Source organism: Manduca sexta, chromosome 17 (genome assembly GCF_014839805.1).
Source record: "Manduca sexta isolate Smith_Timp_Sample1 chromosome 17, JHU_Msex_v1.0, whole genome shotgun sequence".
NCBI classification, from domain to species: domain Eukaryota; kingdom Metazoa; phylum Arthropoda; class Insecta; order Lepidoptera; family Sphingidae; genus Manduca; species Manduca sexta.
This window is the reverse complement of record NC_051131.1, coordinates 8,256,286-8,274,506: the sequence shown is the minus strand read 5'-3', so window position 1 is coordinate 8,274,506 and position 18,221 is coordinate 8,256,286. Positions and strand designations below refer to the sequence as shown.

At 34.1% G+C, this 18,221-nt stretch overlaps 2 protein-coding genes across 3 annotated transcripts; one reads left to right on the top strand and one right to left on the bottom strand.

The window, feature by feature from the left end:
* The first annotated feature begins 1,269 nt into the window (after positions 1-1,269).
* On the top strand, positions 1,270-6,281 carry LOC115443135 (probable cytosolic iron-sulfur protein assembly protein Ciao1). Of its 2 annotated transcripts, XM_030168412.1 has the most exons (6): positions 1,270-1,445; positions 3,434-3,652; positions 3,852-3,983; positions 4,133-4,309; positions 4,943-5,136; positions 6,005-6,281. In XM_030168412.1, exons 2-6 carry the CDS (start codon positions 3,444-3,446, stop codon positions 6,187-6,189), a joined length of 897 nt encoding a protein of 298 aa, XP_030024272.1. In that variant the 5' UTR covers positions 1,270-1,445; positions 3,434-3,443; the 3' UTR covers positions 6,190-6,281. The 2 variants fall into 2 exon arrangements, with proteins under 2 accessions (XP_030024272.1, XP_030024271.1); XM_030168411.2 differs by lacking the exons at positions 3,434-3,652; positions 3,852-3,983; positions 4,133-4,309; positions 4,943-5,136; positions 6,005-6,281 and adding exons at positions 1,676-1,952; positions 2,030-2,217; positions 2,287-2,986 and having other exon boundaries at positions 1,289-1,445.
* On the bottom strand, positions 6,265-18,092 carry LOC115443134. Its single transcript, XM_030168410.2, has 6 exons — positions 17,941-18,092; positions 12,094-12,252; positions 10,160-11,504; positions 7,840-8,494; positions 6,639-7,624; positions 6,265-6,536 (listed from the first exon to the last, which is right to left on the bottom strand). The coding sequence occupies exons 1-6, from the start codon at positions 17,995-17,997 to the stop codon at positions 6,448-6,450; spliced, it is 3,291 nt and encodes a 1,096-aa protein (XP_030024270.1). The 5' UTR covers positions 17,998-18,092; the 3' UTR covers positions 6,265-6,447.
* Positions 18,093-18,221: the final 129 nt, after the last annotated feature.

Below are 18,221 nucleotides of genomic sequence, written 5' to 3'. Positions count from 1 at the left end.
GAAGTATAATAATCATTACTATTTTACTTATCGGGAATATTGTTGGAAAACAGTTATCTTTACTCGCGTTAATTAAACGTGTGGTTTATGCATATCTTCTCAAAATGTAAAGAAATATGTATTTGGTGTAGGATTCCAATCACGTCGCTCAATATTCTCAATTCATTTTGCCTTGGTTTTTAAATTTTTTGGTTATCTTAAAAAATATTCTAATTTCACTTAGTTTGTCGTTCTGGATAATACAATATTGATGTGTGCTCTAACATTCTTTCAAAGACAAAACCGTAACTGATAAACGGGCGTCTGTTAAAATATCGATATCAATAATTTCTAAACAAATCCACCCACCCATCCCTAAGCTCGTGTGTAAACAAACATAATGATTTTAATGTGTATAAATCACGTCTAAAAGAGTCCAAAGCTTAACAAACCAGATCCACATATCATTTTAATTGATAAAAACAAATCCCAAAAGTAAATATACAAAGATATTTGCTAATTTTCGGTAAAAACAGTTACTAACCTATGAAAAGATATTTCGGGGTCTTTCTTGCGTGAATTCGATTTGCATCCTTTCACACAACACTGAGTCATTTTCGAAACTTAACAAATACACTAATAAACACACTGAACAATTGAGAATATGATTATATTACTTTAAATTCAATATTTATGAAGATTTGTTTACATCGTCTGACACTACATGTACTTGCTGACTCGCCTGCAACAAATGGCGTTTCTGCCGCAAGGCGGTCCCAGTGTGTTGAAGTAAACGAAATAGTCCCATATGCGAAGAAAGCAATTATTTTTGTCTTTTTTTGTTGCGTTCCAAGTAAGCTTTGAGTAAAAGAGATAGACATATATATTGACAATTCTGCGTCGATTTGCCTAACATAAATATAACTTATTCATATAGCTAATTTTTGAGGCCTGTCCTCTTTATATTTAGTCATTGCTAGTCTTACGTATTTCTTTACTTCAAATTTAGTTAGTCAAAGAGAATTATAATATTTTTATTTATTCATAGCCATGGATACACGTCGTTCAGCTTATAATTGACATAATTTGTCAGTGTGGCGAGCAGCGAGATAGACTGCATAAAGTAAGTAATATACTACTTATGATCACAGACTGCGAATAATACTATGCTTCTGAGACTATACTTATCTATCGTAAAACAATACCGTACAGTTATAATGCTCAGTCATTCCTGAGGTCCTGCCCAAGGAATAAGATTCTTGGTCCTGTCATCCATCTGGCAAATGGCAACACTGTTATCAAATGTCATATTCAATTTTGTCTTTGATCATTTTTGATTTCTCCGGAGTTCAGCATCATTCAGCATACTGCATTAATATTTTTTTATTACGTATATAACGAAATAAGAAATGTTGTTGTATTTCTCTTCCTGAAATTTTCATCAGCTGTATTTTGTATTTGGTAAAGTGAGTAGAAAGCTTATATGTATAATGAATGTTGAAATTTCTTTAATCTTCCAGTTTACTCTTCTTTTGGTTGTAAAGTAACATAGTAATGTTTAAATAGTATGTTAGTGTAATAATTTTATCTCGCGTATCGGCGTAATACCATTGTAATTAAATTTCTTCGAATCATAATACAGTTCGAGTCATACCCAATTCAAACTTAATAAGAAGTGAACTTGTACTGTCAACAGAACAAAATGGATAATCTAAAATTGACTCAAACTATACCTGCACACAAAGGCATCGCTTGGAATTTATCGTGGCATCCTTCAGGAAACACTTTTGCCTCATGTGGTGAAGACAAAACTATAAAATTATGGAGCAAGGAAGGTGGGAGTTGGGCTGCAAAAGCGGTATTAATGGACGGTCATCAGCGCGCCATCAGACAAGTCGCGTGGTCTCCTTGTGGTAATTTACTCGCTTCTGCTAGTTTTGATGCTACAACAGCGATATGGGACAAGAAGAGTGGTGTGTATTTTTATTAAAAAATAACCAAGACATACTTTGAAAGCTGTATTTTGATAATAATATAAAATTCTTAATAGGCCAGTTTGAGTGCAATGCTACACTTGAAGGTCACGAGAATGAAGTCAAAAGTGTAGCTTGGTCACCTTCTGGAATGCTGCTGGCAACTTGTGGCCGTGACAAGTCTGTGTGGATCTGGGAAGTGGCCGGAGATGACGAGTATGAGTGTGAAGCGGTGCTTAATGCCCATCATCAAGATGTCAAGAAAGTTTGTACAATACCATTTGATGTAACATGATTTACAAGCTGTAACATAACTTAGTTGTTCTGTTTGTAGGTGGTTTGGCATCCGCTCTCTGAAATCTTGGCTTCCGCATCATATGATAATACAGTGAAATTATACAAAGAAGAAATTCATGACAATGAGTGGAATTGTATCGCAACTCTTCAGTCCCATGAGTCAACAGTTTGGAGTTTAGCATTTGATCCAACAGGAGAGAGGCTGGCTACATGCAGTGATGATAAAACTGTTAAAATCTGGAAACAATATAGACCACATAATCCTGAAGGTCTAGTAATGGAGAAAGATGCAGTATGGAAATGTGTATGCACTCTGTCAGGCTACCATACAAGATGCATTTATGACATAGCTTGGTGTCACAAAACAGGTCTGATTGCAACAGCCTGTGGGGATGATGTTATCAGAATTTTTGCTGAGACTGAGGATTCTGATCCAAATGCACCAACATTTGAATTAGTTTGTACTAAGTTTAATGCCCACTCACAAGACGTCAACTGTGTTGCGTGGAATCCATTAGGAAATCGAGAATTGATCTCGTGCAGTGATGATGGTGAAATAAAAGTGTGGAATTTACAGGATGGTGAAGATTAATTCATGCAATCAATAAAGAAATAATGTGATAAAGTTATGTGTATAATATTACATCAATTTTTAAATAAATCTTTATAATATTATATTGGTTGTAGTGTTAAAATTACATGTTATTGGGTTTTTAAATATACGGTAGTTAGTTTAACTGTTGTTTTATTTTAAGAGCAAGTGCACTTAAATACAAAAAGTTGCAGAATGGGGGTATCAACAACCACTCTACTTTTATGGTGGGCAGTGCATAACCTAGAAAGAACCTTGCACTTACCAAAGGCTCATAGGACTCATAGGACTTTAGTTGAATTGGATTTGTACATTTTTTTCTTACTTCTGTAGGTACACTAGAGAGGTATAATATGATTTTGATTGCTATGCTATATTATTAATAAAGTATTTCATTCAACTTTCCATTTCTGATTTTACCATAACCTATTAAATATTATTCCCCCTATGCAAAATCATTATCAATACCCTCTTTCTATTACTTATGGGTATTGTATATAATATTAAAATAACAATAACTTGTAGTAAAAATTATAGACATACTAATCAACAAAAACATTATTTTGTTTCATGTAATTGAATACATTTTTAGCTTGCATCAAATGTTTTTATATGTGGGAAGACAGGTACTTTCGAAAAAAGCAGATTTCTTAAGACTGTATTCATCTTTCACTGCACCAATCATGTCAACTGGAGAGAATTGTGGAAAATCTCTGAGTAAAGTTATAACTGCACTTGAAGAGTTTGCACCTATAAAACTATCAGAAAGTTGGGACAATACAGGATTGTTAGTGGAACCGTACACACCCAGGTAATTTTTTACCATAGCTTATTCAAAAAAAAATGCGAAGAAATTCCCACCCACATTTTAATAACTATTTATATTATTTTTATTTGAAAATAATGTGAATGTATTCGTTGTTTAAAGTTTATTTTTCGTTTCCTGGTATTTTTATTATTTATGACGAAATTGTATGTTTTGTAAATTAACATAATTTTCCAAATTTCAGAAATGTGACAAAGATTCTGTTAACAAATGATTTAACAGAAGATGTGGCAATAGAAGCCAATAAAGAAGGTTGCGAAATGATTGTGTCGTATCATCCGCCAATATTTGCACCATTAAAATCTGTAGTCCAAAGGTAATGTAATTTCTGAAATGATTTTGTATTGTAAGTAGATAGTATACTTAATTGTAATTACAATACAATAAGAGCTACATATGAACAGATAGGTAAGCATTAGTTTTTTATACTTATACTTATATATATTTTTTGTAATAATCTTTCAGGTCTTGGAAAGAGCGCATAGTATCATTTTTACTTGAAAATCGCATTTATCTTTATTCACCTCACACAAGCTGGGATAGTGTGAAGGGAGGTGTTAATGATTGGTTGGCGTCAGCATTTCCTGTAGGTGAATCTAAACCACTTATACCCGGAAATGAACCTGACGTTGGAGCCGGCAGGTAATAAAATACAGTAGATCTTAGTCAAACAATTCCATTCATTCACGTAGATGTAAAATTTTTGTATTTGGAATAGCTTACAATTCGTTATATTTAAAATCAACATCGTTTGTCGTGCCGCGTTTTCTGGCAAGTCCGAAAAGGAGAGTAAATTTTAGCAAAAAAACGGTCGTAGTTTTATTCCCTTAAATATCGACTTCTAAATTATATCGAAAATGACACACTTACTTCAACTTACTTCTCAAAGAAGCTAGCCGGGATAGATAATTATAACTTTTAGATCGACCAGTGAAAGGTATCTGTAAAGCTTAGACATAAGCATATTTAGACGTAGAGAAATAATCATTTTGTCTTTAATTTTTTGTCTTCTTTTGAACGCAAAATGTTTATTTCTCTACGTAACTTTTATACTATTTAGCTATGAGAAGAAATAAACATTATTTTGCACTTTATTAGTTTGGAGCTCGTGCCTATTTTTATTGGGAATTATTTTGATCATATTTATTTTGATGTTGATTCAACTAGCTTAGTTAACCGAAGTAATTTTTAAAGCCGTTTAGCAATGCCCTGACGTATTCTGAGGGCTTATTCCAAAAGCATATTTATTCTGATTCGTAAATTTAAAACTTTCAGATTGGTGCATTTGAGTAATAAGATTTCATTGTCTGACGCGGTAACTAAAGTGAAGCAGCTTACACAGCTGCAGCATGTGCGTTTTGCTCTGGGGAAAGGCAAACAAATGGCCGATGACGTAACAACAGTGGCAATTTGTGCCGGCTCGGGCAGTTCGGTGTTGAAAGGTGTTACTGCCGACCTTTACCTCACAGGTAATAATTAACTTATTTTGTTTAATTAAGTCTTGAGTTGTCCTTTTTCCCACGTATGATACCCGTGAGGAGGAAAATGACTAATCTATATATATAAAAATCAATTGCTGTTCGTTAGTCTCGCTAAAACTCGAGAACGGCTGAACCGATTTGGCTAATTTTGGTTTTGAATTATTTGTGGAAGTCCAGGGATGGATTAAACGGTGACAAACATAAATAATAAATAACGGAAAATACTAAAAACGACAATCTAAGTTTTCAATACAAAATGTTCCTAGCCATGAAACATTTGATGTCTTTTGTCTTTTTAGAAATAAAGAATTGGCCTGGCTGTCACATATATATAGGTGCGTTCAGAAATTTGTCTGTTTCATAGTTGTACTATGAGGTCCGATTTCTTTGGTTTATTTTGTTCAAATACAAAACATTTCAGAAATAAATAAAGTGTAAAAGTGTCAGTGGGTTCTTAAAAATAGAAAATAAACAAAGAAATTTCAAGACTATTATTAAAATCTATCATCAATTTGTCAGTGCGTGAGAACTTTATTTATTGTTATTGTCGCAAAATGCCACGGAGAAGATGACTTTGATCGTCGAAGTTAATCAAATGTACGACGAGCTACTTCACGTGCAAACCGTACTCTCGACTAGCGAGAGACAGATAATGATAATATACGTATTGTATGGCAAAATTGTGTTTCACAATAAATAATAATAATAAATGTATGTAGGTGATACGAAGTTCACCGGGTCATCTAGTAATTTATAATAATGCTTTTGAATTTATAAATATAATCGGCCAATAATGTAAGTTAAAATTGTGCGAATAACAAGAATATGAATAAATTTTAAACTTTATTATTTTCAGGAGAGATGCTACACCACGATGTCCTTGATGCTGCTCAAAAAGGAATAAGCGTCATCCTTACGAACCATTCCGATTCTGAAAGGGGATTTTTACGTGTATTTTCATCCGATCTTTATAACAGATTGGATAAAGAAGTACAAGTCATTGTTAGTAAAGTTGACAAGGATCCGCTTACAACAATTTGAGCACAGTATAATGAGCTGTAAACATTTCTAAGCATTAAATATAATTGTTTTTTTTTAAGAAATAAAGTATACCAGTTAGTTTTGCTGATTTATTAATGTTGTTACATTATTTGTTAGGGAACTAAAATTATATGATTGGCTACCAATCAATATAACAGATTGTGAGATCACCTTTATCTTATTCTATTTAGACCATACTGCACTCCACGCAAACAAAATCACAGTCGCTACTCTTTATAGACTAGTAACACTTTCAGACTACAATAGTTGGCAAGAACTTTGTGATTGTATTTTTGTCTTCCATTTCTTATCTGCATAACCCAATACATTCTGATTCTCCGGATGATCTGCAAGATGCATTGAAATATTTCTATCGTTATAATATGTAGGTCAGTTATTTTGCTTTTTTGTTAGAATGTTTATTACATGCATTTACTCGGCTTACTTACGCAAGGCTATTCTGTTTATAGCTTTATGTCTTACTACAGTCTCTGTCGGTTTTTCACCGATCATTTCGGAAGAGACTTTTTTCGTCCTAGTTCCTCCAGGACCTGTTTTTATTTTGCATACTGATGAGACTGTTCCTTTTTTATCGTCGTAGTTAATAACGTATTCATTTCGTCGACTCGTTCTCTGGCCACTAGATTTTGTGTTAGAATTTATATATGTACTATGTTTAGCATCACTTTTTATTTGTAGTGAAGTAGATGGTGTATTGTTATTATCCCGTATATGTTGTTTTTGTTGTGATGGTTCGTTTTTCGAAGTATGTTTATCATTCGAATGTTTTTTCTGACGTATCATAATATTTTCTACTATTGGCGTTACAGTTTTATTGTCAGTGCGGGATAAGTTGCCATTTTTTTTCGTTGAACTATCTTCATGTGATGTTTTGTTTCCATTACGTTGTGATGATAAACTTCTATATCCATGTTTGAGTTTAGACATAGAATCCTCATCCGATTTTTTATTGTCGGTTGATTTTTTTATATTTTGACTGGTAGTAAGACGCTTATCAGTTTCTCGACGACAATCTCTAGAAAATCGAGGTTGTTCATTCTTTACCAACTTTTGTAAAGTATCACTTTTGCTATTTAGGCGTTGTGTCTTTTTGAAACTATCGTTTTCATTGTCAGATAATCGCTCTATTTCGGCGTAATCATTTTCGTGGGAAATACGCCTCGAATGTTGTTTATAATTATCGGTTTTATGCGAATGTTTCTTTGGAAAGATTTTCTTTACTGAATCTCGTAGCGACCTGCGATGACTCGATGTTCTATTATCGAGAACTTGATAAACGGGCTCCACGTCGTCGTCCAAATTAACGTATATTGGAATAGGATCTTCTTCTATTTTCCTACTGTTTCCAGGTGATACTTTAGTCACACGTAACTTATGATTCTCATTTCCACTTTTATTAGCATACTTCGTTGTCCTGAAATAATGAAAATCCTTATTAATTTCAAATTAATAATAATATACATACGTAAGTAATTTATGGAGCTATAACATAGTATATTTATTATGCTTAAAGATTTTAGTTGGTTTTACAAGAAAGAGGCAATTAGACTCATTTTCAATACTTCGAGTGTGTACACTCTAAATATTAATCATGACTGCCTTGTATAAGAAAATCGTGTAATGACGTACCGTGTAGACTGATTGTTGGAGCGATGTGTTTTGTCAAGTGAATTATATTTATATCCCTTTGGTGGTTCAGATAAACTTCGACTTGTGGGGGTCGTATGGTCCTCTTGCTTTCGAAGTCTAGGGCGACGTGTAATTGGTACTGGGACGCTAATTTCATCGCTTCCTTCTCTATCTTTATCAACTACATTTTTTACGATGTGAGCTGGTTCTAGTTTATTTGGCTTAATATCGTGTTTTGAATGCAGTCTTGGTGTAGGAACTGGGGTATAAGTAGTGTTAAGAGGAACATTCTGATATTGAGGCGTGTCTTCAGATTCTGCCTCGCTACTACAAACACTATTGGAAATCTTTTTTACTAACTTGACGGAATGGAAAATATTTTCTACCGCAGAATCATTTTGAGGTACGTTCTCAGAAATAATTGGCTGATCTATATTTTTTCTTCTATGATTATCAATACCGAAGTACGATAGTTCACTTTGTCGCAATTGTCTAGTCTTTGATCTGCTTTGCGTTGGAGATGTTTGTAGGGCATAAAACTTGTCTTTAATTGAATTTACGTGGTTCACTTTGATAGATTCCTTGACAGGTTTATCTGATTTTATTAATAGACGAGGAGTGTCTTCCGTATCAGACATGTCATCTTTGTTAGGACCTGAAATAAAACAAAAAATATATATTTACTAGGGAGTTTTAGTCTCACAACACCTACACTAACAATGAGACGCGGTTGATGCGGGGTTCGAACTGACGGCGTTTGACTATCTCACGCCTCCGAAGGCTGTCAATACCGAATATCTTTTATTTTTATGTAATACAGTATTTTTTTTCTTCTTTAGTAATAGATTATAAATATAAGTAATGAGGTAATAGGTTAGCGTCAGCAATTGAGATATTTAAGTAAATTACCAAATGTTTAATAAATCTATGTTATTATATTTTTCTACTGCGTTTAAGTATTGTCACGCACGATTGACAGCATTGTTCAAAGGATTAGTTCCATTCATATATTTTTACATGGTAAATATAGTCTATTGCAGAGTATTAACGTAATATTTTAATACAAATTAAGAGTATTACTCCTATGTGCGTATTTATGGTGTTTGTATTATGCAATATGTATAAAGTAACTAGCTTTTGCCCGCGGCTCCGCCCGCGTTATAAAGTTTTTCGGGCTAAAGTTTTCCGTTATAAAAGTCACGCTATATATTTTCCCGGGAGCCTATGTTCTTCCCAGGGTCTCAAACCGTCTCCATACCAAATTTTATCCTAATACGTTGGGTAGTCTTTGAGTTTAACACGTTCGGGCAGACCGATGCAGCGGGGGACTTTGTTTTATGATATATTTTTTAGAACTTTTTAAGAGGAACAATCCCGTCATACATTATTGTTGCATAACTTTAACCGTTTACGCAGCGCACGCAACAGAAGCTCTCAAAACTAATAAATTGTCCCCGTTTTTGCATCATGTTTCATTATTGCTCCGCTCCTATTGGTCATAGCGTGACGATATATAACCTATAGCACTCCAGGAACAAAGGGCTATCCAACACAAAAATATTTTTTCAGTTCGAACCGGTAGTTAGTAGTTCCTGAGATTAGCGATTACTGCTCCGCTCCTATTGGGCATAGCGTGATGATATATATATATATAGCCTATAGCATTCCAGGAACAAAGGGCTATCCAACACAAAAATAATTATTCAGTTCAAACTCCTAGTTTCTGAGATTAGCCATTACTGCTCTGCTCCTATTGGTCATAGCGTGATGATATATAGCCTATAGCACTTCACGAACAAAGGGCTATCTTATACAAAATGATTTTTTTAGTTCGAACCGGTAGATCCTGAGATTAGCCATTACTGTTCTGCTCCTATTGGGTATAGCGTGATGATATATGGCCTATAGCACTTCACGAACAAAAGGCTATCCAACTCAAAAAGAATTTTTCAGTTTGAACCGGTAGTTCATGAGATTAGCCATTACTGCTCCGCTCCTATTGGATATAGCGTGATGATATATAGCCTATAGCACTCCACAAACAAAGGGCTATCCAACGCAAAAAGAATTTTTCAGTTCGGACCGGTAGTTCCTGAGATTAGGCATTACTGCTCCGCTCCTATTGGGTATAGCGTGATGATATATAGCCTATAGCACTCCACGAACATAGGGCTATCCAACGCAAAAAGAATTTTTCAGTTTGGACCGGTAGTTCCTGAGATTAGCGCGTTCAAACAAACAAACAAACAAACAAACTCTTCAGCTTTATATAATAGTATAGATAAATAAGTTTAATTCATATAAAAAAAAAATGTACCACCTTCATCTATTGTCCGAAATGCGCTGGTTTTTCTAACAGAACTATTTGTTTGTTCCAATACGTTTGATTTTAATAATTCATCACTGTATCGTCTTTCTGCTTCCAATTGTTTATTTATCAATGATACTGCAGTTTGAACAGCAAAATTTTCATTATGTCCAGTTTCGTTTGATATACTCGTCGACCCAAATGCCATGTTCTCTCCTAAGAGATATGGTTTGGGTTTCGGAATTTTATTTTTGAGAATACTTTTTGTAGCTGCTGTATTCTCATCAATTTCGCTAACATCACCATTATTACGCTTGAGCATATCTCCGACCTGGATGGATTCTGATGAATCGATAAATTTATCCCCAAACAGAGTAATAGATTTCTCGGGAACATCTAACATTGGAACAAATGCACTTCGTCTTTTTCTGAAATCATTGGAAGGAGGTGGCTTATCGTCAGTAGATATTATGTTTACTTCACCAGTGTCTACGGCAACGTGAAGTTCAGTTTTACAAAATTCTACTTTCTTGACTTTTTTATGCTGACTATTATCATCTGCTTCAATAGTGACCGGCAACGTTATTGATACTTTTCCCGTAGATTGTATGATTATATTATTGTTGTGTGCTTTGTTTTCAGATGGATGTTCTATAACGGTATTGTGTTCTCTGTCAGATTTAAATTTAGTTCCTTTATAAAAACTGTTTAGTCTATTTTTCGAGAGCCATTCTTGAAAGGATTCATCTTGTATTTTACTCTTTTTTTCATTGTGATCAAAAGTTCTTGAATGTGAACTATCATCTGTAGCGTCGTTGACTATTTCTGATGATTTGCAAATGCCGCTATCTGTAGAAGATTCCATGGCTATCGTGTCGTTTTTAAACGGACTATCGTCACCCATAGAAGATGTGTCTTCAAAACTATAACTCTTTCTTCTGTTATTCCAACTATTATTTAATAATGATTTGTATTTTAGGGTGTTTAACGTTATGGGTGCATCAAGAAATGGAGATCTAGCACTGTTTTTATTCCACTGATTGTCACTGCTTTCTGAATCATATGAATACTTTCTGTGTAAGCCTTTATTTGTTCTTACATCGAGATCAATTATGCTAGCGTTATCTGCAGAAGAAGATTCTTCACTGGGCATTCTTATAGAGTTGATTCCGGACGAACCTCTCCATTTAGATGGCTCTGATATTTCCAAATCGTCCGGCTCGGTGACCTTGTAATTTTCTGTTTCTGTGTGTGAATCTGGCGACGAGTCTAGAGAAGTGGACGATATCTCTAGTGGTTTACTTGGAATTGAAGGAAGCGAGGGTGGCTCCATGAAGTTGAAACCCGAAGTTATTACCTGAAAGATGATATAATATAAATGTTTTGAATATGTCAAAACTAGTTTTATAAAATGCATAGATTGGTAATAAACATCGGATTAATTAGAAGTTTGACCTTTAGCTTGTATTATTAGTGGAATCTTGACATACCTATGCATAAATTAGTACCTTTCTAAATTCTTTAAAATGGTCTGAGAAAATTTAAATTTAAGTACTTAGTTAATATAAATTTTAATAGTTAATATTAAAAGGTTTTAACATAAAGGCATATGAAATGTAAGAAAATTACGGAAATAATATTGGTATCGAAAAACGACAGTGATTGCATAAATTATTCAACCCTTAAATCATAAAATTTGTGGACGTGTCGGGTATTCAGTTACGCCTCCTTATTAAATGGTTTTAACAATACTGAAATTATTGCATCCCCTAACAACACCATAGTCAATTGTTCTCTCCAATTCATCGCAAACAATCTTATAATTACGACTAGTTTTGTAACTAAGTACATAGTTTGCAAACATTGTTTAGGTATTTATTTTTCGCAAGTCTGTTGATGCAATATTTACGCATCCGATATTTTGTTATCAATGAAATAGTAATCACCCTTCTTGAGGAGTGCAGCATGTATGAGGAGGCAGGCACACCGGGTCCAGCTGAGGAGTGGTATGCGGCGCGTAGTACTCTCACCCGCGCGCCTGGACCGCTTGTGTGCAAGACTTCCATAGCGCGCGCGATTCGCCTTGTCACTCCTCCTTCTGTCACCTGCAACGCATAGAATTAAAGTTTAGCTTATTAATTATAACCTTTTCTCAGTTATATGAGATGCAATGTACCCTCCACTTCCGTGATTATAAGAAATAAAAATATTGTGCAATAATTATAAAAAAAGACATTGCTGGTCTATTTAAAGCAGAAAGACTCTAAATAACACGGGATTAGGCTTTTGTTGAGCAAGCTTTACATAACCCTGCATGTGCTGTAATATAGGCGTAATTTATTTCTAGGTTCATAAATCTCAATTTCTTGTGTTGTATATATAATGATACACATTAGTCGACATAGGTAATATTGGTTTAGTGCCAGCCTTCTGTGTTGTGAAACAAGCGAGGTGCTAGGTTGGAACCCATTCAGGGAAGTTTTAGAAACCTTGAGTTGTCCGGGTTCCCGGGACTACAAAACATCATGTGACGTAAATAAGCTCTACAACAGAGGGTATACTATTCGCGCCACTACTTTCAACATTTCTGGCGTGCGGGTTGATGGAGCTAAAGCTTCTATTATGTCATGTTATCACTTATTACGTCTATGTTTGTAGATTCCATGTCATGTATTTTAATTACATTAACTCTTCATATAATGACAGCAAAGTGCGATATAACAAATATATTATCATTTGTAATATCTAAGATTTTTAATTAGAAACTTTTTTGCCTGGCGTATATTAAAAGTTATGTGTATATAAATTGAAATAAAACGGCGATAGCCTAGTTGGTTATGGAACGGTCTGCCGAGACGAATGTCCGTAGGTTCAAATCCCAAGGGCACACATCTCTGATTTTTCTAAAAAATTATGTGTGTATTCGTTGTGAATTATCGCTTGCGTTAAACGGTGAAGGAAAACATCGTGAGGAAACCTGCATACCTGAGAAGTTCTCTATAGGAATTTCGAGGGTGTGTGAAGTCTACCAATCCGCACTAGGCCAGCGTGGTGGACTAAGGCCTAATCCCTCTCAGTAGTAGAGGAGGCCCGTGCTCAGCAGTGGGCAAGTATATAATACAGGGCTGACATTATTATATATTATTATTTGAAATAAAATCCTTGTTCATCAATAAAATATCGTGTTCAATACAAATAGTAGGTAGATATAAGATACGGTCAAGACGCAATAAAATGATGACCTCAAATTTTACTAGTAAGTATCCGTTCGCTGAGTGAGTGGCTACATTCACTGTGTACAATAAAGTGTAGTTAGAGTGGTCTAAAATTTGAATGCAGATTGTGTCGCACTGTCCGCGAACTTCTTGTTTGTGACAAATGCGGTCAGACAACTTTCGTGTCCCTCAGAATGACATGCATGCCTGACAGGCGACGAACCAACGAATGATATAATCGGGCTTTTATACGCAGACTGAAGAAAAAAAACATTCATCATAAAATTTATTTCATCTAACTAAACACGGATGGTTTATGCTGATTATTACAAGCGAGTAATTTATAAATCTAACAGTGTGCTTCTGCTTTGTCAGTGATAATTTTCTCTTTTATTTAATGCCGCACGTTCTTCTCTTTCTAATAGATTACACATTAAGGCATTATATTTTATTTGCTATGATGACGTGATCAGTGTGGGGGCGAAAGGAAATTACGGAGTTGTGATTGCGATCTTTTCAATGAACGCCTCACAATAAGTTTTGCTAATAAGTGGGTGTCAAACTTAGGTAGGTAATGTCTACAGATCGTCTTGTGCGGATAAATTTATGCGACCTCGTTAATATATCTTGCTGTATAAAATGGCTATAAGCTTAACAATATGTGTGAAAGTTAAGTTGTTACAAAACATATTGTATAAGACCTTGACTGTGACTCTGCTCTACATTATAGAAAACTGGCAACGAAACCAATGAGCGTTTAATAGCGAAATACTGGTTTATTTTTATGTTATGGTCAACAAGGTAACACGTGGTATTGCGTTATGTTTGTGGAGTGTGTTATACATGCTGTTTTAAGAATAATGCCTGGATAATTGGTACTGTTGAAAGAGTACTTGAGTTCAAAATTAATCAATATACCAAGTCTAAATTGGGAATTTAATTTTATGGATGTAATAAATTATTATAATTGTCATTTACTGAGCTTACAGAGGTGTCCTTATTACGCTTCCATCCAAATAATAATGTTTTGTGTTTTTTTTGGTACCTGATTGCAGTTTTTGTTTTCATTATATTTAAGTCTTGTCTTTTTCACTATAAGTATATCATAGTGAATCATTGGAAAATATGCATGGGTTTTCTATAATATTGAAACTTTTGCGTATTATGTATGATTCATGAAAAAAACCTTAATGAAATTTATACAGTATAAGGCCCCAACACACGTGGTCTTGCTTTAAAAGGAGATAAATTCTAGAACCTGAGCGCAGCGTCACCTACCGTGCAATTATCCAGGGATTTATCCAAAAACACATACAATTCTTCAAATTTGGTCCAACGTTCTGGGAAGTCAGTGATATATACGTACAAAAGAATTATATATATATAGCCAAACTAAAAGCTGTATGCTAAATTCACATTCATCAAAGAGGCGGAAGTAGTCAAGTTTTTTTTTAAATTTTTATAATTCTGCACAATTTTGTTAATTTTTCTTTCTATAAGAACCTTTTGCAATATATTAGAAATTATTGAAAAAAAAACGATGAATAATTAAATCGGTTCAGTCGTTTTCACGTTATGGCGTGACCAAAGGAAATAGATTAGATAGAATTATGTTATATTGAAAATATATGGGGGTTAATCATATCCCTATTTCCTATCAGTAGGATTGCGCTGTCTCTGAACTACTGCTTACCAATATTTTCCGAGACACAAATTTATTAGGTACCTACTTGGTACTAACTTGGTCTATTTATTCATTATAATAATATTATTGAGAACTTATATAAACTTGTTCTGTAGTGTATAGAATGCATGTCATTCATACGTATAAGAAACGGTTAGCATTTATGAATCATAAGTAAAATAATTATGTAGATACAGGATATTTCTGATCTTATTGCTAGATTGTAATTTGTAATTACATTCTATTATTAGCCATACATTGAACTCTGGGAAAAAAATATAAGTACCTAGGTACAAAGTCGCAATACACAACTTCCTATACCGGCAATTGTTAATTTCGAACTGTAGCATTTTGCTACAATACCTACAATTACAGCAAAGTACAATATGGATAATTTGAATACTCCACGGAAACTGTTTGACTGTGTCGTAAGTAACGATTATGATAAACTAATCAATTTATAAAATAAAGCAAGGACTTATTCACTATTTTCAACGATTTAAAGAAAAACGCAATTGAAAAATTGTATGGCCAGTAAAAATATATAGAATTTTATTATAAGATTTTAACAACAAAAATGTTAAACAATGTTTCTACACATTTATCCTACCGTATCAAATGCCTACCTTGCTTGGTTATATCTCATAGGAAACGCTAATAGTTCGCCGCTGACTAATTTTCGTGATATAACGGTAATAGCTAGTTCAATAGCCTTGACTCGCTTCCGTCATACTTCAAAATTTTATTTAGTGTTTTTAGGATTGTCATTCACTATTGTTATTGTCTTTATGTTAAACTGTGCACCGAAAGCCATGACCTATTTCAGTACTAACTGTCCATTAAAGACTATTTACCTCGTTCATCTTAATCTATGTTAACTGATCAGTGGTTTGGCGGTAAACGTTATTGTGTATATCTTACGCCTAACGGTAGAATACGTACGTCACTGTAGTAACTTTCCTGCGTGGAAATTATGCCATCATTAAATCATGCTTAATATCAGGTGATGCGGGGTCACTGCCTGCCCGTATAAAAAAATCGGATATAATATTCGGGTAACTTTGTCGCTTAGAGAAGTAGGTATGTTAACAACGCGGTGTTTGACGTGGAGGGTGCCGTAGCATTCCAAAATACACAGCTCGATTCATAAGAAATTGTGCAGGAAAATCCATAGACCACTTTTTAATAAATGATTCATCTAAATGGCAAATAAAGCAGAAAATTCATCGACTTACACAGAATCACATAACCGGTATTGATTATTCTAATTAATTCTATCCTCAGTTGACGAGTCATCATTATGTTTGGTTATATTTTCCAATGACGCGACTGAGATTATTATTTATTATGACGATACTAGACAGAATATTATAATGTAAATAAACTCATTTCAATCTACGCATTACTACAGTTTTCACTTTTTCTAATATACTAATTTGATCATAAATAGGTTAAAGTAACTTTGCTAGATAAGGTACACATAATAAGTAGTAGCGCAGTATTATCCAAATTATAACTTTGGTCAAGTACTGTAAATAACATGAATTGGTAGTACGCGAGCGCAGCCTCGTATGTTGCCGGCCTTTGCGCAGGATTTCCGGCAGCTTAACACGAACCCTAATAACGAAACGTAGCAAATAACCTGCTATTTTAAAGTGGTGATATAATTTTTAACATTTGAACAAAGGATTTTTAGTATGCATATTTAAAAAATAAAAAAGGTAAAGGTACCTACAGTAAATTAGTAAAATTTAAAATAATCATATGCAAGATTATGGTTAACAAAAATATTTTCGTTCTTGAAGAAAAGACATCAACGCACTGCTTTCTTTGTGCCTGACCTATTTGGTCTATTAAATAAATGTATTCCCTATTCTATAATTTTATATATTATATAGAGTTATGAATGAAAAGTAAAAATTAAATTTACTATTTTCTTTATGAGGAAATTATGCGAAGATTATAGTCGGCAGTTTCCTCACGATCTCTTACCACTTTCACTATTTAATATTAAACGAGAATTGTTGTTGTCTTTATCGTCGTATTACACAATTTAGCTATCTATATGTATATATATTTATAAATGATAACTAGAGTTTTGTGCAAACACAAATACTGCATCTTCGCCAAATGTATAACTTGTTTTTTTATTTTGCAATAAATATATCTGTCGTATTGTTTTGAATAATAACAAATGTTATTTTTAGTACTGAATTTCTATTGATAATACTTATATTTTAACGCTCTGCCTTGTGTAGTGTGTTAAATTATTATTGAAAAGAACTAAAGAAACTTATAAGCTTTTGATATACATAGTATATAAACAACACCTGGATTAGTACTGTGAAGACAATTTGAAAGAATACGTAAAAAAACATGATGAACAAGCTCAGACTGGTTTCTGTGAGTTTACCTTTTGACATTAAACCTTAAGTTTAACACATAGGTTTCATTTTTTAATACTTAAACAACTCGCAGCTTAAGCAGTCTCGCCGCTTAAGTTTTAATGCCCTATTAGGAAATGACCAGTTTAGCCTTTTGGCAATGACCGTTTATAAATCGAAATGCCAATATGCGAAAATAAAAAGTCATAATTCTTAGGTTTCATTTATCCGTAAGATGCACACTTCTCACTTATATTTAATTCACAGCATTTGTAAAATCGAATTTATGACTAAAGCAAGCTTTCCGTATTTACTTACATAAGAAATTATAAAACCAAGAGAACTTCCAGACGACGATACAAAGGCAAACTTTTGAAAGATACTTAAATCAGTTTTTTAACAAAGCCTTTGTTACTTTTTACTAAATGTACACAAACTTTTATATCGATGACGTAATTTTAAGAGCTTTTTTAAAAGCTTGGAAGAGGGAAGTCATCATGAACAGCTTACCTTTCCATATTCGGCCGTGCCAGCCCACTCTCGCTGCCATTGATCTGCTACTTCCATGTCAGCCAGTTGGTGTGTCTAGTTAGTCGGTGCAGCTACACTCGGGAGCACAGAGGCTCGTTTGACTTTGACGCGCACTGACGTACGTAATGCGCGCCGCCTCGAGGCATACTGCGGGCTGCGCCTGCGACTCCGCCACTTACCCGCACCGCCAGCGCGGCGGCGCGCAAACGTGCATGGCCACACCATCGACCCACTAAATACATTTACATATCATCAATTTG